This window comes from Amblyraja radiata, chromosome 1 (genome assembly GCF_010909765.2).
Source record: "Amblyraja radiata isolate CabotCenter1 chromosome 1, sAmbRad1.1.pri, whole genome shotgun sequence".
NCBI lineage: Eukaryota > Metazoa > Chordata > Chondrichthyes > Rajiformes > Rajidae > Amblyraja > Amblyraja radiata.
In genome coordinates, this window is record NC_045956.1 from 162204589 (window position 1) to 162225463 (window position 20875).

Consider the following 20875-nt stretch of genomic DNA (forward strand, 5'->3'; position numbering starts at 1 on the left):
ATGAAACGGTGTATGTAGGTGCTGTGACATTTGGGAGACGTAACCCCTTCATCATGTGCTCGACCTGAAGTGCACCAGGATGATTATTCTCAGTGGATAATAATCTTGTTCATCAGCAACAATGGTCACACAAACTGAAATCTCATTCCTAGCCCAAAATGTAATCTTGTACGTAGTGAGTGAAAAGGTGCTGTCCCACTTTCCCGAGTTACTCATAAACTCTCCCGAGTTTTCCCCTTGATTCGAACTCGGGGAATGTCCGTAGGAGTCCGTAGATGTTTCGTAGCGGTTCGTAATGCCAGCCGTAGGAACTCAGGGCATCAGGTAAGTCGGGACCTTTTTTCAACATGTTGAAAAATGTCCACGAGTAAAAAAAAATAGCCCCGAGTACCTACGAATGGCTATTACCGTAATTATCCGAGTTCGAATCAAGGGGAAAACTTGGGAGAGTTCGTGAGTAACTCGGGAAAGTGGGATAGGGCCTTGACGGAAACCGCAGATCCCTGTCTGTGCTCAGATGTAGCGCATGTATTAACTTTCTTAAATGTCTTTTAACTGAAGGTAATAATAATTAGACTTGCCTGATTCTGTAAATCAAGATGTGAATCATTTCAGATTATGTTTATTTCACCTTGATATGTTAGCAGCTAAATTTTTAAAACATCTGGTGACACTTTAAAATGTTTTAAATATAGATACAGAAGTTGCAGAAAAACCGGCCAAAGAAGAAATGGTTGTTGACAGCGTCACACCTGATTATGCCGTGGGTCTGGTCTCTGCACAGGTAAATTGAAGAAGAGGTATTAGTGAAGGTGAACTAATTAACCTCCTAACTTTGAACAATTTTATTACAAATATTTGAGATTCTGGTTCCTTAGTTTGATGTTTAAGTGGCAATCATGGAAATGATGATTATTTCCTCTTAACAAAACTCAATACATTTCTTATTTTTATATTGAAATTAGATACTTTAAAATAACTGTGCCGTCTCAACACATGTGGGAGTGAGTTAGAATCATAGAGTGATACAGTGTGGAAACAGGTCCCTTTGGCTCAACCTGCTCACACCTGCCAACATGTCCCAGCTACACTGGTCCCACTTTACTGCGCGCTTGGTCCATATCCCTCCAAACTTATCCTATCCATGTACCTGTCTAACAGTTTCTTAAATGTTGGGATATTCCCAGCCTCAACTCTCTCCTCTGGCAGCTTTTCCATACACCCACCACCATTTGTGTGAAAACGTTACTACTCAGATTCTTATTAAATCTTTTCCCTTTCACCTTGAACCTTTTATCCTCTGGTCCTCCATTCCCCTACTCTGGGCAAGAGATTCCATGCATCTACCTGATCACCCCTCATCCAGATCATTAATATATATTGTAAATAGCTGGGGTCCCAGCACTGAGCCTTGCGGTACCCCACTAGTCACTGCCTGCCATTGTGAAAAGGACCCGTTTACTCCTACTCTTTGCTTTCTGTCTGCCAGCCAGTTCTCTATCCACATCAATACTGAACCCCCAATACCGTGTGCTTTAAGTTTGCATACTAATCTCTTAATCGTACTTACAAAGTTTGCCCATGCTGTTGAAAAATATCCATGTGTGCATGATGAGGTCTAATTTTATTCTGAAACATTTAATTTTCGTTATAAATGCTTGGATTATTTAATGGCTAGTAATTTTTTTTATTTCATTCTTTGTGTATTTCCTTCAGAAACTTGGTGCTTTGAGCAATGATAATCCACTACCATCTACTAGTTACTTGCCAGCCACACCAAGTATGGTGCCATCATCTTCCTACATTTCAAGCTCTGAAACTCCGCAAGGTAAATGCCAACAGAAGTGAAATAAGTGGTAATCATTCACTTTATTCTTTTAATGAGAATGATGGAATGCAACCTTCCAAATTGTCTTGTTCTGGAAATGACACATATCACAGTGGGCTTTGAAGCCACAGGCTATAAACAGTCATTTGCTTTCTGCCCTACATTTAGTGAGTGTCCAACTTGATTGCAATGGAAATTTATATAGGTGATGGAGGGGGAGGGGAGTCAGTCTACCCCACGACAGAAGGGGGAGGAGTTGTACTATTTGAACGCCGCAGCGAAGAAGGATCTCCTGCAGCGTTCTGTACTGCATCTTGGTGAAACCAGTCTGATGCTGAAGGTATTCCTCGGGTTGACTAGTGTGTCATGGATTGTCCAAGTTGCTCCGCAGTTTGAGGAGCATCCTACCCTTGAAGACCACCTCCCATGAGTCCAACTCCGCCCCCAGGACTAAGCCAGCCTTCCTGATGAGTTTGTTAATCCTGTTGGCATCCTGCTGCAGATGTTGAAGGAGCGGAGCTTTCTCAAAAAGTACAGCCGACTACAGAATATGCTGTAGCAAAATGAGATGTAAGGAGGCAAAAGTGATGCAAAAATACTGAAACAGATCATTTGAGTTTAATACCATGCTTCTTTGTCGAGACTGGATGGACTCGGCTTGTACTCGCTAGAATTTAGAAGATTGAGGGGGGATCTTATAGAAACTTACAAAATTCTTAAGGGGTTGGACAGGCTAGATGTAGGAAGATTGTTCCCAATGTTGGGGAAGTCCAGAACAAGGGGTCACAGTTCAAGGATAAGGGGGAAATCTTTTAGGACCGAGACGAGAAAAACATTTTTCACACAGAGTTGTGAATCTCTGGGATTATCTGCCACAGAAGGTAGTTGAGGCCAGTTCATTGGCTATATTTAAGAGGGAGTTAGATGTGGCCCTTGTGGCTAAAGGAATCAGGGGGTATGGAGAGAAGGCAGGTACAGGATACTGAGTTGGATGATCAGCCATGATCATATTGAATGGCGGTGCAGGCTCGAAGGGCCGAATGGCCTACTCCTGCACCTATTTTCTATGTTTCTATGTTCTAAGTGAGGCTTTCAGGAGAATAAAATGATGACGGGTGATTAGAATGTCTCTGCTTTAACAATGTAGCTTATGCAGGTATGGCCTAGGGAGATGCTAACTGCATTTCGTTGTCTCTGTATTGTACACTGACAATGACAATTAAAGTTGAATCTGAATCTATGATTAGATCTTAATATTTTAATAAATAACTGAAGATAGGAGAGATAATTTGGTGATGCATAAATAAGATTGTTAGAAGTGGCAGCCACACTGGCTTTGAAGAGGGTCCAGAGGAAGTTGACAAGTGTCATCCCGGGGATGATTGGGTTAATATATGAGGAGCATTTGAAGTCTCTGGACCTGTACTCGCTGGAGTTTAGAAGGATGATGGGGGGTAACTCATTGAAACCTACCGTATAATGAAAGATCTAGATAGAGTGGAAGTGAAAAGGATGTTCCCAGTAATGGGAGAGTCTAGGACCTGAGGGCACAGCCTCAGAATAAAAGGACGAACCTTTAGAATGGAGATGAGGAAGAATTTCTTTAGCCAGAGGGTGGTGAATCTGTGGAATTCATTGCCTTGAGATGATTTTGGAGGCCAATTTATTGGGTTTTTTAAAGCAGGGATTGATAGATTCTTAGGTACACAAAAATGCTGGAGAAACTCAGCGGGTGCAGCAGCATCTATGGAGCGAAGGAAATAGGCAACATTTCAGGCCGAAACCCTTCTTCAGACTCTTGATTAGTAAGGGTGTCAAAGGTTACGGGGAGAAGACAGGAGAATGGAGTTAAGAGGGAAAAATAGATCAGCCATGATTGAATAGTGAAGTAGACTAGATGGGCTGAATGGCCTAATTCTGCACCGATGTCTTATGTGTGACACATTCTTTCCTCTTGCCTGAGCAGCTAACACAGTCGGATCAGTCCGAGAGGCTCTCCAGGCAAATAGACTAGCAGAAGAGTCAGCCGCTCCAACTGCTGGTCTCCCTGGCCAGTTCAAACAAAGAACCCCGATTTACAACAGCAGCTCCACAACATCGTCTACCTCAACCACCACTACTCCGAGCACCGTGCCTGTCACCGTGACAGCGCCAACGACACCTGCACAACAGCAGTCGCAGCCTCAGCAGCAGGCACAGCAGCAGCAGCAGGCACCGCCACTGCAACCACAGCAGCAGCCTCGCAAAAGCCTGTCGCTTACAGTAAGTTGGACATTTTGTTTTGGAGATACAGTGCAGAAATTATCACAATGAATGGCGGTGCTGGCTCGAAGGGCCGAATGGCCTCCTCCTGCACTTATTTTCTATGTAAAAATTTGGCCCGCTGAGTCCGCACCGACCAGCGATTCTCCTGGTGACAATCCACGCAGGTCTCGGGAAGAAAGTACAAACTCCGTACAGACAGCACCCGTACTCAGGATTGAACCCGGGACTCGGGCGCTGTAAGGCAGCAACTCTGCCGCTGTGTCACCGTGCATAAAGGGCCTGATTTTTTAAGATGGTGCATTAAACGTTTGCTCTCCACATGCTCTAAAAGGAAAAACGATGTCCATCTGAAAGAGAATATTGAATATTCTTGCTGCTGTGGCATTTAGTCTAGATTTCTTTAGTGGTTGTACGTGCCTTCATTTCCCACTGGTGTAATTATCGAAGGGAAAGTTTATTCTGAGGAATATTTGGAAATTTTGTTCAGATACTAGGTTTATTCAACTGGATATAGGGATTTCATTTTCTGTCGCTCGTTCAGAAGTGACTCCCTTCCTCTAGAAATCGGTACACCAAAATAAAAAATTTTTTTTTTCATGCTGCTTAAGGAAAGTTTGAAGGGGGTTGTTCACCCTTCGCCTCCTTGGCCTTGTTTTTTCAAAATTATTAAAGGTTTAGTCAAGGTGACCAATGAGAAACTGTGTCCATTGATGGAAGGCGAAGAACCAAAGGTTATAGGTTTACGGTGAAAACAATGAAAGCACATGAGAATCTTCCATAATGCAACAAGTGCTTCCACGAAGCCCACTGAGACTAGATTTGGGGTATTATGTACAGCTTTAGTTCCAGTGTATCATAAGCATTCTGCAGCTCTTGGTGTACAACAAACAGCATCTCATTGTGCCTTGCCCAAACTTGAGGAACAGTGCCTCATCCTCTGTCAGGGCACATTACAGCTCTTGAATTTAACAATATCTGATAACTTCCTACAGTTAATTGGCCTCTGTAAATTGTCCCTAGTGTGTAAATAGTGGATGAGAGAGTAGAATAAAGTAGAACTAGTCGTGGAGTCATGTAGCGTGGAATCAGGCCCTTTGGCCCAACTTGCCCACACCGACCAACATGTCCAATCAATACTACTCTTTTTTGAACGGGTGATTGATGGTCGGCATGGACTCAGTGTGCCGAACGGCCAGTTTCCATGCTGTATCTATAATCAAAATCAGGGTGTGGAATTTCAACTTGCCATGTCTACTCCAGCTTCCATTTGAATATATGGGATTGATAATTTTATGTACCTGTACTGGAGAGGCAGGGCACTTCATTGATATGTTTTATTCGTGTTCCTTCAGTGCATTTAGGACTCTGGTTTTAATTTCCTACATTTCTGTTGGTCCAGGAAAACCTGAGCACAAATGGAGGGGGGAGATATCAGTCTCCGGCAGTAACTGTTAGAAAATCTTCTTGTAGATCTGAAGGAGTAGGAGTGCCCACCACTTCATCAACCCTGCCAATACCTTCAAATCAAGAGATTATGGTTGTTAATCAGTAATTTCTTTTTTATTATGTGGCTGTTAGGTTGGCAGAGGGTGAACATTAATCTTGCTCATTTCTTTGTTTATTTGTAAGTTTAGTCTTTGCGTCTATTCACACCCATGTTTGATTTGCCTCTTGCAGAGAGACCAGATGTATGCAGCCCAAGAAATGTTCAAGACTGCAAACAAAGTCACGCGCCCAGAAAAGGCCCTCATACTTGGGTTTATGGCGGGTTCAAGAGGTATGAAGTATCACTATTTGCATTGCCAATTAAACCACTACAGTTCACTTACATACACCGCACTCTAGTTACCTGTGTTACCGCGCTGTGTGGTGGGCTTTTTCATTACGGGAAGTATAAAAATTGGTGTATAACTTAAATAAGAGAATACTTGGCAATAAAATGATTAAAAATGCCTTGAAAGGCAGGGACTCAAATAGGGAAAGCTAGCAGTCAGTGTGTGAGGCAGGAGGCAGGGAAGGGTAGCACTCTGACCCAAAATGTAGGGGAGAAAGAAGAAAAAGACAATAAACAGAGAATAAGAGGGGGTGGGTTTCTTAAATGTGTATATTTTAATGCTAGGAGCATTGTAAGAAAGGTGGATGAACTTAGAGCCTGGATTGACACCTGGAAGTATGATGTTGTGGCGATCAGTGAAACATGGTTGCAGGAGGGCTGTGATTGGAAACTAAATATTCCAGGATTTCGTTGCTTCAGGTGTGATAGAATTGGAGGGGCAAGAGGTGGAGGTGTTGCATTGCTTGTCAGGGAAGATATTACAGCAGTGCTTTGGCAGGATAGATTAGAGGGCTCGTCTAGGGAGGCTATTTGGGTGGAACTGAGAAATGGGAAAGGGGTAGCAACACTTATAGGGGTGTATTATAGACCACCAAATGGGGAGCGAGAATTGGTAGAGCAAATATGTAAGGAGATCGCAGATATTAGTCGTAAGCACAAGGTAGTGATTGTGGGAGATTTCAATTTTCCACACATAGACTGGGAAACACATTCTGTAAATGGGCTGGATGGTTTGGAGTTTGTAAAATGTGTGCAGGATAGTTTTTTGCAGCTATACATAGAGGTACCTACTAGAGAAGGGGCGGTGCTGGACCTCCTGTTAGGAAATGAGACGGGTCAGGTGGCAGAGGTATGCGTTGGGGAACAGTTCGGGTCCAGTGATCACAATACCATTAGTTTCAATATAATTATGGAGAGGGTCAGAACTGGACCTAGGGTTGAGATTTTTGATTGGAGAAAGGCTAACTGAAGAGATGCGAAAGGATTTAAAAGGAGTGAATTGGGACATTTTGTTTTATGGGAAAGATGTGGAAGAGAAATGGAGGACATTTAAAGTTGACATTTTAAGAGTACAGAATCTTTATGTCCCTGTTCGGTTGAAAGGAAATAGTAAAAATTGGAAAGAGCCATGGTTTTCAAAGGAAATTGGACACTTGGTTCGGAAAAAGAGAGAGATCTACAATAATTATAGGCAGCATGGAGTAAATGAGGTGCTTGAGGAGTATAAAGAATGTAAAAAGAATCTTAAGAAAGAAATTAGAAAAGCTAAAAGAAGATATGAGGTTGCTTTGGCAAGTAAGGTGAAAATAAATCCAAAGGGTTTCTACAGTTATATTAATAGCAAAAGGATAACTAGGGATAAAATTGGTCCATTAGAAAGTCAGAGTGGACAGCTATCTGCAGAGCCAAAAGAGATGGGGGAGATATTGAACAATGTATTTTCTTCGGTATTCACCAAGGAGAAGGATATTGAATTATGTGAGGTAAGGGAAACAAGTAGAGTAGCTATGGAAACTATGAGATTCAAAGAAGAGGAAGTACTGACACTTTTGAAGAATATAAAAGTGGATAAGTCTCCAGGTCCGGACAGGATATTCCCTAGGACATTGAGGGAAGTTAGTGTAGAAATAGCAGGGGCTATGACAGAAATATTTCAAATATCATTAGAAACGGGAATAGCGCCGGAGGATTGGCGTACTGCGCATGTTGTTCCATTGTTTAAAAAGGGTTCAAAGAGTAAACCTAGCAATTATAGACCTGTTAGTTTGACGTCAGTGGTGGGCAAATTAATGGAATGGATACTTAGAGATAATATATATAAGCATCTGGATAAACAGGGTCTGATTAGGGACAGTCAACATGGATTTGTGCCTGGAAGGTCATGTTTGACTAATCTTCTTGAATTTTGTGAAGAGGTTACTCGGGAAATTGATGAGGGTAAAGCAGTGGATGTTGTATATATGGACTTCAGTAAGGCCTTTGACAAGGTTCCTCATGGAAGGTTGGTTAAGAAGGTTCAATTGTTGGGTATTAATGGTGGAGTAGCAAGATGGATTCAACAGTGGCTGAATGGGAGATGCCAGAGAGTAATGGTGGATGGCTGTTTGTCAGGTTGGAGGCCAGTGACTAGTGGGGTGCCACAGGGATCGTTGGGTCCACTGTTGTTTGTCATGTACATCAATGATCTGGATGATGGTGTGGTAAATTGGATTAGTAAGTATGCAGATGATACGAAGATAGGTGGTGTTGTGGATAATGAAGTAGATTTTCAAAGTCTACAGAGAGATTTATGCCAGTTGGAAGAGTGGGCTGAAAGATGGCAGATGGAGTTTAATGCTGCTAAGTGTGAGGTGCTACATCTTGGCAGGCCAAATCAAAATAGGACGTACATAGTAAATGGTAGGGAATTGAGGAATGCAGTTGAACAGAGGGATCTAGGAATAACTGCACAGTTCCCTGAAGGTGGAATCTCATGTAGATAGGGTGGTAAAGAAAGCTTTTGGTGTGCTGGCCTTTATAAATCAGAGCATTGAGCATAGAAGTTGGGATGTAATGTTAAAATTGTACAAAGCATTGGTGAGGCCAATTCTGGAGTATGTTGTACAATTTTGGTCGCCTAATTATAGGAAGGATGTCAACAAAATAGAGAGAGTACAGAGGAGATTTACTAGAATGTTGCCTGGGTTTCAGCAACTAAGTTACAGAGAAAGGTTGAACAAGTTAGGTCTTTATTCTTTGGAGCACAGAAGGTTAAGGGGGGACTTGATAGAGGTCTTTAAAATGATGAGAGGGATAGACAGAGTTGACGTGGATAAGCTTTTCCCACTGAGAGTAGGGAAGATTCAAACAAGAAGACATGACTTGAGAATTAAGGGACAGAAGTTTAGGGGTAACATGAGGGGGAAACTTCTTTACTCAGAGAGTGGTAGCTGTGTGGAATGAGCTTCCAGTGAAGGTGGTGGAGGCAGGTTCGATTTTATAATTTAAAAATAAATTGGATAGTTATATGGACGGGAAAGGAATGGAGGGTTATGGTCTGAGTGCAGGTAGATGGGACTAGGGGAGAATATGTGTTCGGCACGGACTAGAAGGGCCGAGATGGCCTGTTTCCGTGCTGTAATTGTTATATGGTTATATTATAGTTATTGAATTACAGTAGTTCATGATCATTGGTGGCAAAAACAGGAAAGTAGACTATTATCTGAATGGTGGCCGATTAGGAAAAGGGGAGATGCAACGAGACCTGGGTGTCATGGTACACCAGTCATTGAAAGTAGGCATGCAGGTGCAGCAGGCAGTGAAGAAAGCGAATGGTATGTTAGCATTCATAGCAAAAGGATTTGAGTATAGGAGCAGGGAGGTTCTACTGCAGTTGTACAGGGTCTTGGTGAGACCACACCTGGAGTATTGCGTACAGTTTTGGTCTCCTAATCTGAGGAAAGACATTCTTGCCATAGAGGGAGTACAGAGAAGGTTCACCAGAATGATTCCTGGGATGTCAGGACTTTCATATGAAGAAAGACTGGATAGACTCGGCTTGTACTCGCTAGAATTTGGAAGATTGAGGGGGGATCTTATAGAACTTTCAAAATTCTTAAGGGGTTGGACAGGCTAGATGCAGGAAGATTGTTCCCGATGTTGGGGAAGTCCAGAACAAGGGGTCACAGTTTAAGGATAAGGGGGAAATCTTTTCGGACCGAGATGAGAAAAACATTTTTCACACAGAGAGTGATGAATCTCTGGAATTCTCTGCCGCAGAAGGTAGTTGAGGCCAGTTCATTGGCTATATTTAAGAGGAAGTTAGATGTGGCCCTTGTGGCTAAAGGGATCAGGGGGTATGGAGAGAAGGCTGGTACAGGATACTGAGTTGGATGATTAGCCATGATCATATTGAATGGCGGTGCAGGCTCTAAGGGCCGAATGGCCTACTCCTGCACCTATTTTCTATGTTTCTATGACTTAAGAACATTAAAGTAAACTGTTTGTGGCCAAATCTTGTTTCAGGTCATCAGGAATAGGTGTAAGATTAGGCCATTTGGCACATCAAGTCTACTCCGCCATTCAATCGTGGCTGATCTATCTCTCCTCTTATCCCCATTCTCCTGTCACCTCCCCATGACCTCTGACACGTACTAATTAAGAATCGATCTATCTCTGCCTTAAAAATATCCACTATATTGGTCCCCACAGCCTTCTGTGGCAAAGAATTCCACAGATTCACCACCCTCTGACTAAAGAAATTTCTCTTCATCTTCCTTAAAAATGCGTCCTTTCATTCTGAGGCTATGACCTCTAGTCCTAGACTCTCCCATTAGTGGCCAGGGTGTGACTCGTCCTTGATTATGCTGCTGGCCTTGCCAAGGCAGCGCGAGACATAAATGGAGTCAATGGAAGGGGAGTTGGTTTGTGTGATGGTCTGGGCTGCGTCCCCAATTTGCTAAAATTTCTTGCGGTATACTGATGTTTATTATCACGTGTACCGAGGTACAGTGAAAAGCTTTTGTTGCGTGCTTGCAAGTCAGGGGAAAGACAATACATGATTACAGTCGAGCCAATTACAATGTATAGATCCATGATAAAGGGACAGATTAACTCTTTGGGAATTCTGCACCAGCACTCCCAAGTCCTTTTTCTGGATTCTCACCCTTTTATTCCTACCACAAATGTGTGTGACTCTACACTTTGCAACACTATATTCCATCTGCCACTTCTCTGCCCACTCTCCCAACCTGTCCAAGTCCTTCTCCAGAATCCTGCTTTCTCTACACTACCTGCCCATCCACCTATTTTCATATCATCCGCAAACTTTGCCACAAAGCCTTCAAGACCGAAAGGTCTGAATGACAAATAAAGGATTCAATTCAATCCCCTCATCCAAATCATAATAACGTCATAGTAGCGGCCCCAGCACCTACCCTTGCGGAACTAAACTAGTCACTGGCAGCCAACCAGAAAAAGTCCCCTTTATTGCCACCCAGCCAACCTGCTATCCATGTATCTGCCCTTTGATACCGTGGGCTCTCATCTTCCTTAGCAGCCTAATGTGTGGCACCTTATCAAAGGCTTTCTGAAAATCTAAAGGGCCTGTCCCACTTAGGCGATTTTTTGGGCGACTAAAGGCGATTGCCACAAAAAAATTCTACTGACTCTCTTTGTCTGTCCTGCTATTTACTGCTTTAAAGAATTCCAGCAAATTTGTCAAGCAAGACCTCCCCTTCACAAAGCCATGCTGACTTTGGCCTATTTTATCGTAAACTTGTTACTCTGTAACCTCATCCTTTATAATGGATTCTAAAATCTTACCAACCACCCAAGTCAGACTAACCGGCCTATACTTCCCACTGTTCTGCCTTGCTCCATTTTTATGCAGTGGGATAATATCATTATCAATGCTTCCACAATCTCTAAAACCACCTATTTCAGAACCCTAGGGTGCAGTCCATCCGGCCCAGGTGACTTATCCACCTTCAGTCCTTTCAGCTTCCCAAGCACCTTCTCCCTAGTAATAGCCACTCCACTAACTTCCACCCCGACTCTCTTGAATTTCACGCATGTTGCTAGTGTCTTCCACTGTGAAGACTGAAGCAAAAAAATTATTCAATTCCTCTGCCATTTCTTTATTCCACTCTTGCCTCTTTCTTGCTCTTCATATAACCGAAGGAACTCTTGCTATCCTCTCTTATATTATTGGCTAGCTTATCTTCATATTTCATCTTTTCTCCCCATATTGACTTTTTAGTTACCCTCTTCTCTAAAAGCTTCCCAATCCTAAACAATGATGTGGATGCTTTCCATCTTCATCAAAGCATGTAGCATGTTGATATTAGGCATTAATCACTGATGTGTCCCCTTCTAGTCTAAGCTCAACAAGCTGACTACACAATCAGTCTTCCCTCTCATTGGAAACATGTCTCACTTCACGGCACTATATGCAAGAGAGAGTGTCAGAAGATGAGGAGACTTGGGATAGAGTTCCATCTGTCTTCGTGAAAAGATTATGGTGCTATTGTTTACACAGTGTAGGTTCAAAGGCTCAAATTTATTTGTCATATGCACCATAAGGTGCAGTGAAATGACCTTACCATGCAGCGTTACAATTAAAAAAGGGCATAATATACATCATCCACCACTGCATTCTTCACTGTGGTGGAAGGTAATACAGTCCACACAGTCCTCTTTCTCCTCCTCCCTTGTTCACCCGTGGTCAGGGCCATGAACCTCCGTAGTCGCCGTTACGGACGGCTCGATGTTCAAGCCCTCTGGTCGGGATGGTCGGAACACCGACGTCGGGACAGGTCGAGCCTGGAGCTCCCCAATCGGCCACCTCCTTACCGGAGACCGCGTTAAGATGTTGTAGGCCGCAAGCCGGCGGTCGGAGCTCTTCTCCAGCGACCCCCAGCGAGGGATCGCCCGCTCCACATTGGAAGGTCCGCTCCAGAAGATCCACAGATCGAGGCTCCAAGATGTTGTAGGCGGTTGGAGCGCTTCTCCGGCGACCCCCGGCCAGGCTCCGCGATGTTAAACCCTTTGATCATTTTAGTAAAGATGACTTACCACCTGTCAGGGAGTGTCATTTTGGGATTTAATCCATTATGGGGAGTCTGTAGTCACATACGGGGCCAGCAGTGTGGCATCCTCACCATAGTCGTACGCTATCAATTATCCATCTACAGTAATCCCATTCACCAGCGCTTGGTCCATAGCCTTCTGTGCCTTAGCAGTTCAAGTGCTTGTCATGCCCTTGTATCCTTGGCTGATTGTGTATGATTCACTAAATCTTGCACCGTCGAATCTTTGAACTGTTGTGGAGATTTATTACCGGAGGGATGAACAAAAGATGTATGAGGGAAATGGGTTGGTTGAGGACTTTTAGTTTGTGGGCATTGAGTATGTGCCTCATTCTCTCTGTCAATGAACAAGTTGATGACTTGTTCAGCCTCTCTATACAGGTGTATGCAAGCGTTACCTGCACATGCAGTTCAGCTGTTGAAATTGCAATGTCCTTGGTTCTGGACCTATGATCCACTCCCTCAGGAAGCTTGTAGGGAGGTGAGGTGCAGCGCTGCTGTGTGAAAGAGTCACGGGAATGCACAGGTCTTGCTTGAAGCTGATCTGTCCTGAGTTTGCTACTGTCATGAACCCATTGGGTAGGATTCCAGTTTGTATGGCACCATGAAGCAAATATGGAGGTGAATTTCTTCGGATAGGTACATTTGAGAAGGGGGCACAACAGTCCCTCCTGACTCAGTGAGTCTTTAGTGAGATCAACAAACACAATGTGTCATGTTGGTGGTGCTCGATGCATTTCTGTTATTGTTCCAGCTTGATCATATTCACTGGACAGGTCCAAGGAAGCCGCAGTTCAGATGAGAGATCTCCATTGTTACCAATGATGGGAGATGTGTTAGGTCATATCCCAACTGGGATAAAGGCCAACTTTGAGGGGATGAGAGACGGTCTCGTTCAACTTGACTGGAGCAGGTTATTTGAGGGAAAAATCGGCCAAGTGGGCTGTTTTTAAAAGTGTGCTGACGAAAGCTCAGGGTGTGTACGTCCCCGTTAGAGTGTAGGGCAAAGCACGCAAACGTAAGGAAGCTTGGCTGACGAGGGAAATTGAGGCGTTGGCCAAAAACAAGAAAGATGCATGGGACAGGTATAGGCAGCTGGGAACAAGTGCATCCCTGGAGGAGTTTCGGGAACTAAGGAGTAAACTAAAAAAGGTAATCAGTAGGGAAAAATAAGGGCCAAGAGATAACTCTGGTGGGTAGCATTGGACAATCCCAAAAGATTTTATAAATACATAAGGGGGAAAGGGGTAACTAGAGAGTGGGACCTCTCAGGAATCAAAGCGGTCGCCTCTGTGTGGAGCCACAGGAGATGGGCAAGGTCCTCAATGAGTATTTCTCCTCTGTATTTACGGAAGAGAAAGACAGTAAGACGGAGAAACTGTGGTAGTCAATGGAAGTACTGAAGATACTGTCGTGTATGAAGGTAGAAAAATCTCCTGGGCCAGATTAGATATATCCCAGGACATTGTGGGAAACTAGAGAGGAAATTGCGGGAGTCCTGGTTGAAATGTACGAGACGCCCTTAAATACAGGAGAGGTGCCGGAAGACTGGAGGGTGGTAAATGTTGTGCCTCCTTTCAAGAAGAGCTGCAGGGAAAATTCTGGAAGCTATAGGCCGGTGAGCTTAACATCTGTGGTTGGAAAGTTACTGGAGATTATTCTTAGGGATAGGTTATACATTCATTTGATGGGCGAGGGCTCATTAGGGATAGTCAACATGGTTTTGTACGTGGGAGGTTGTGTCTCACAAATCTGATTGATATTTTTGAAGATGTGACCAAAAGGTTAATGAGGGCAGAGCTGTAGATGTTGTGTACATGGATTTCAGTAAGGCGCGTGACAAGGTTCCGCATGATATGCTGCACTGGAAGGTTAGATCGCATGGGATCCAAGGAGAGATAGCTGAATGGATAGCAAATTGGCTCCATTGAAGGAAGCAGAGAGTGATGGTGGAAGGTTGCTTCTCATACTGGAGGCCTGTGACTAGTGGTGTGCCTCAAGGTTCGGTGCTGGGCCCGTTACTGTTTGTCATCTACATCAATGATTTGGATGAGAACATTCAGGGCAGGATTAGCAAGTTTGCTGATGATACAAAAGTGAGTGGTTTTGCAGATAGTGAAGATGGTTGTGAAAGATTACAGCAGGATCTGGATCGATTGGCCAGGTGGGTGGAGGAATGGTCGATGGAATTTAATACAGAGAAGTGTGAGGTGTTGCAATTTGGGACGTTGAACAAGGGCAGGACTTGGACAGTGAATGGTAGGCCTCTGGGTAGTGTTGTAGAGTCGAGGGATCCAGTCTTTTCCACACCTTTGGAAACTTTTATTGCTGTTTATCAACATCAGGTCCAAAGTTGTGCCAATGAAAGTCAAAGAAGCCATTATGAGACTGAGAAACAAGAATAAACCTGTTAGAGACATCAGCCAAACCTTAGGCTTACCAAAATCAACTGTTTGGAATATCAATAGACAATAGGTGCAAGAGTAGGTCATTCGGCCCTTCGAGCCATTCAATGTGATCATGGCTGATCATCCACAATCAGTACCCCGTTCCCGCCTTGAACCCCCTTATCCCCTGACTCCGCTATCTTTAAGAGCCCTATCTAGCTCTCCCTTGAAAGTATCCAGAGAACCAGCCTCCACCGCCCTCTGAGGCAGAGAATCCCACAGACAGAATTCATTAAGAAGAAAGAGAGCTGGTGAGCTGACTAATCACAAAGGGACTGGCAGGCCAAGGAAGACCTCCACAGCTAATGACAGAAGAATTCTCTCTATAATAAAGAAAAATTCCCAAACACCTGTCCGACAGATCAGAAACACTCTTCAGGAGTCAGGTGTGGATTTGTCAATGACCACTGTCCGCAGAAGACTTCATGAATAGAAATACAGAGGCTACACTGCAAGATGCAAACCACTGGTTAGCTGCAAAAATAGGATGGCCAGGTTACAGTTTGCCAAGAAGTACTTAAAATAGCAACCACAGTTCTGGAAAAAAGGTCTTGTTGACAGATGAGATGAAGATTAACATATCAGGGTGATGACAAGATCAAAGTATGTAGTAGAGAAGGAACTGCCCAAGATCCAAAGCATACCACCTCATCTGTGAAGCACAGTGGTGGGGGTGTTATGGCCTGGTCATGTATGGCTGCTGAAGTAGTGGCTCACTTATCTTCATTGTTGATACGACTGCTGATGGTAGTAGCATAATGAATTCTGAAGTGTATGGATACATCCAATCTGCACAAGTTCAAACAAATGCCTCAAAACTTATTGGCCATAGGTGCAGGAGTAGGCCTTTTGTTCCTTCGAGCCAGCACCGCCATTCAATGTGATCATGGCTGATCATCCACAATCCTGCCTTCTCCCCATATCCCATGACTCCGCTATCTTTAAGAGCTCTGTCTAACTCTGTCTTGAAAGCATCTTGAGAATCTGTCTTCTGAGGCAGAGAATTGCACAGATTCACAACTCTCCGGTTGAAAACGTTTTTCCTCATCTCCGTTCGGGTGGCGCCATCGTAGTGGCAGCCTCGCCAGTTAGTCCTTTCACACTTTTTGGTATTTTCAATGTGTCTAAAAGTATGTTCTAAAGGTTTCTTAGTTTTAGAGGGGGGCACCATCTCCCAGTCTTTTCTCTGTGTCGCATCTTCGTCCCCCCCTCGCGGCCTACCAACTGATTTGCGTGGCCTTTCCTACCGGAGACTGGCCCAAAGCTTCAGCAGCGGGCACAGCGTTGAATTACCATCGCAGACGGTGTTGGAGCTCCGGAGTGTTGGGCCTGCTGACTTTAACACCGTGGAGCTGTGGTCTGCGGAGCTTCAAGCCGCGGGCGTGACGCTGACTTTAACATCGCGGAGGCCTGGGATCTTTTGCCGGGGGTCGCCAGTGTTGGAGCTCCGCCCAGCTCGCCCTGTGGACTTCGGAAGCCGCGGTCACTGGTGAGAAGCAGCCGATTCGGAAACTCCAAGCCGCGAGTGTGTTCCGATCTGATCTGATGTCGGAGTTCTGATCATCCCGGCGGGCCTGTACATCGGGCCGTCCGTAGCGGCCACTGCGGAGGCTTCAAAGGCCCCGACCACGGGTGAACAATGAGGAAGATGACTGAACTTTATTGCCTTCCTATCACAGTGGGAAACGTTGATTCCACTGGGGGGGGGGGGGATGTTTATCTTATACTATCGTGTATTGTGTTCTTTTTGTTCGTATGGCTGTATGGTAACTCAAATATCATTGTACAAATTGGTGCATGTGACAATAAATGTAACTTGAACTTTGCTTCTAAATGGCCTATCCATTATTCTTAAACTGTGGCCCCTGGTTCTGGACTCCCCCAACATCGGGAACATGTTTCCTGCCTGTAACGTGTCCAATCGCTTAATAATCCTTTCTGTTACAATAAGATTCCCTCTCATCCTAAATTCCAGTGTATACAAGCCCAGTCGCTACATTCTTTCAACATATGACAGTTCCGCCATCCCGGTAATTTACCTCGTTAACCGACGCTGCACTCCCTCAATAGCGAGAATGTCCTTCCTCAAATTTGGAGACCAAAACTGCACGCAATACTCCAGGTGTGGGCACACCAGGGCCCTGTATAACTGCAGAAGGACCTCTTTGCTCCTATACTCGACACCTCTTGTTATGAAGGCCAACATGCCATTAGCTTTCTTCACTGCCTGCTGTACCTGCATGCTTACTTTCAGTGACTAATGTACAAGGACACCCAGATCTTGTTGTACTTCCCCTTTTCCTAACTTGACACCATTCGGATAATAATCTGCCTTCCTGTTCTTGCCACCAAAGTGGATAACCTCACATTAACATCCGCATTAAACTACATCTGCCATGCATCTGCCCGCTCACCCAACCTGTCCAAGTCACCCTGCATCCTCATAGCCTCCCCCTCACAATTCACACTGCCACCCAGCTTTGTGTCATCTGCAAATTTGCTAATGTTACTTTTAATCCCTTTATCTAAATCATCATAATGTATATTATAAATAGCTGCGGTCCCAGCACCGAGCCTTGCGGTACCCCACTAGTCACTGCCTGCCATTCTGAAAGGGACCCGTTAATCCCTACTCTTTGTTTCCTGCCTGCCAACCAATTTTCGATCCATGTCAGCACTCTACCCCCAATGCCATGTGCTCTAATTTTGCCCACTAATCTCCTATGTGGGACCTTATCAAAAGCTTTCTGAAATTCCAGGTACACTACATCCACTGGCTCTCCCTTGTCCATTTTCTTAGTTACATCCTCAAAAAATTCCAGATTAGTCAGGCATGATTTCCCCTTCGTAAATCCATGCTGACTCAGATCGATCCTGTTCGGTACCCACATTTGTCTTAACTAATTTTTTCGTCTTCACATACCTAAAGAAGCTTTTACTATCCTCCTTTATATTCTTGGCTAGCTTACCTTTGTACCTCATATTTTCTCCCCGTATTGCCTTTTTAGTTATCTTCTTAAGTTTCCCAATCCTCTGGCTTCCCGCTCATCTTTGTTATGTTATACATCTTCTCTTTTATTTTTATACTGTCCCTGACGTCCCTTGTCAGCCACGGTCGCCTCTTACACCCTTAGAATCTTTCTTCCTCTTTGGAATGAACTGATCCTGCACCTTCTGTATTATTCCCAGAAATACCTACCATTGTTGTTCCACTGTCATCCCTGCTAGGGTCTCTTTCTAGTCAACTTTGGCCAGCTCCTCCCTCATGCCTCATAGTCCCCTTTGCTCAACAGTAATGCTGACACTTCCGATTTGCCCATCTTCCTCTCAAATTGGAGATTAAAATTTATCATATTATGGTCACTACCTAATAGCTCCTTTACCTTGAGTTCCCTTATCAAATCCGGTTCATTACACAACACCAAATCCAGAATTACCTCATCCCTGGTTGGCTCCAGTACAAGCTGCTCTCAGAATCCATCTCGGAGGCACTCAACGAACTCCTTTTCTTGGAGTCCAGTACCACCCTGATTTTCCCACACTACCTGCATATTGAAATCTCCCATAACCACTGTAGCATTATCGTTGCTACATGCCAATTTTATCTCTTGATTCAACTTGCACCCTATATCCATGCTACTGTTTGGGGGCCTGTAGATAACTCCCATTAGGTCTTTTTACCCTTACAATTCCTCAGTTCTATCCATACTGACTCTACATCTCCTGATTATATGTCACCCCTCACAAGGGACTGAATTTCATTCCTTATCAACAGAGCTACACCATCCCCTCTGCCCACCTGTCTGTCTTTTCGATAGGATGTATACCCCTGAATATTCAGTTCCCAGCCCTGGCCCTCTTGCAGCCATGTCTCTGTAATTTCCACAACCTCATACTTGCCAATTTCTAACTGAGCCTCAAGCTCGTCCACTTTATTTCTTATACTTCGCGCATTTATATACAACACTTTAACTTTGGTGTTCACCTCCCCTCTCATACCGGTCACTATTGGCCCTGACCTTACTCTCTTATCCCTTCTTGAACTTTCCTTCCCATTAATTCGGGAGTCTTTTGTAACTTTTCCTGTATTCACTTCCCCTTTAACTCCAGCTTCATACTCCCAATTTGTCAATCCCTCCCCCCCACTATTTAGTTTAAACCCACACGTTTAGCACTAGCAAACCACTAAGAAACAGTCAGACAGGCACATGGAGGGATATGGACCAAGCACAGGCAAGTGGGACTAGTGTAGCTGGGACATTGTTGGTCGGTGTGGGCAAGTTGGGCCAAAGAGCCTGTTTCTCCACTATCTCGGACAAAATCATAACACTGCTTTGATTAAAGTGCTCGACTAACTTACTGAAGTTTGGGTATTTTGGGCTCTGTGGCTTGATTATCTGATATCTTAACTGACCGAATCATCGGGAAGAATTGTTCCTATCATTATTAAAAACCCTCATCCTATTTTTCTCCCCTTCCCCACATTATCTGTACCTACAATTTTGAAGTACAAATGAACCAATCAGGAGCTCTTCTTCTTCTTGCGTATGGCGTGCACAGCCTAAAGTTGTAAGACAACTTGTTCTGTTTGATCTTCTGTTGGTGCACGCCAGGATGATTGCATTCGTCGAAACAGGGCGGACCACGTGAGGGTTGCAATCTCCCACCCCATCAGGAGCTCTGAATTTGTGCTTAGGATCTGTTTTCAAGTTTGAAGTTTATTATTGCGTGCTATCCGGTCAGTGGAAAGATAATACATGATTACAATTGATCCATCCATAGTGTACAGACACCAGATAATGGGAATAATGTTTAGTGCAAGATACAATCCAGTAAAGGCCGATTAAAAATAGTCTGAGGGATTCCAATGAAGCAGATAGTAGCTCAGGACTGCTCTCTAGTTAATGATAGAGTGGTTCTGTTGCCTGAGAACAGCACTATTGTTTTCTTGAAATTAAATTTCTATCTGTCCAAAAGGTAAGGCAAATTACATTTGCATTACTAGGTTATGCAACAGTTTCACCTTTGGAGGACCATTGCCTTGTCAATAAAGATATTATAACCATATAACAATTACAACACGGAAACAGGCCATCTCGGCCCTACAAGTCCGTGCCGAACACTTATTTTCCCCTAGTCCCAACTACCTGCACTCAGACCATAACCCTCCATTCCTTTCCCATCCATATACCTATCCAATTTATTTTTAAATGATAAAATCAAACCTGCCTCCACCACTTCCACTGGAAGCTCATTCCACACAGCTACCACTCTCTGAGTAAAGAAGTTCCCCCTCATGTTACCCCTGAACTTCTGTCCCTTAATTCTGAATATTGACAAGCTAGAATATCTGATCAAAATAGAGGAAGTTACTTAAATTTGAAAAATAGATGTTATGTTCTTTCACGTGAATTGTAATTCATTTTATTAGCCAAGTATGAAAACAAAACAAGTATGTAAATCATACGAGGAATTAGGTTTGCCATACAATCATACCAAGAAAGCAACAAGACACGCGACCACATAAAAATTTGACATAAACATCCATCACAGCGGCTCCTCCACATTCCTCACTGTGATGGAAGGCAATAAAGTCTCATCTTTTCTTCCTTTTTCTCCCGCGGTTGGGGGAGTCGAACCATCCGCAGTAAGAGGCGATTGAAGCTCCCGCGATCGGGGCAGTCGAAGCTCCCGCAGCTTGGAGCTCCCGAAGCCGGTCCCTAACCAGGGACCATGAGCTCCACGATGTTAAAAGTCTGCAGGCTCCCACGGTTGGAGGTCGATCCTTGGCAAAGGGACCACCAAATCCACAAGCTCCCAAGGTCGATCCCCAGCAAGAGGTCCCCAGCTCGATGTTATGCCACTGTGCTGACGGAGATACAATAAGGAAAAAGTCGCATCTCCGTCGAGGGAAGAGTTTAAAAAAAGTTTC

The 20875-nt window shown here is 44.1% G+C and overlaps 1 protein-coding gene across 1 annotated transcript in view; it reads left to right on the forward strand.

Moving 5' to 3' along the window:
• The window catches only part of nelfa (negative elongation factor complex member A), a 60585-nt gene that overhangs the window by 37980 nt on the left and 1730 nt on the right, over window positions 1–20875 (forward strand). The window contains exons 7-10 of the mRNA XM_033034405.1: window positions 696–784; window positions 1717–1828; window positions 3795–4090; window positions 5771–5870. Of these exons, the coding sequence (XP_032890296.1) occupies window positions 696–784; window positions 1717–1828; window positions 3795–4090; window positions 5771–5870 (597 nt within the window). The remainder of the gene's footprint in view (window positions 1–695; window positions 785–1716; window positions 1829–3794; window positions 4091–5770; window positions 5871–20875) is intronic.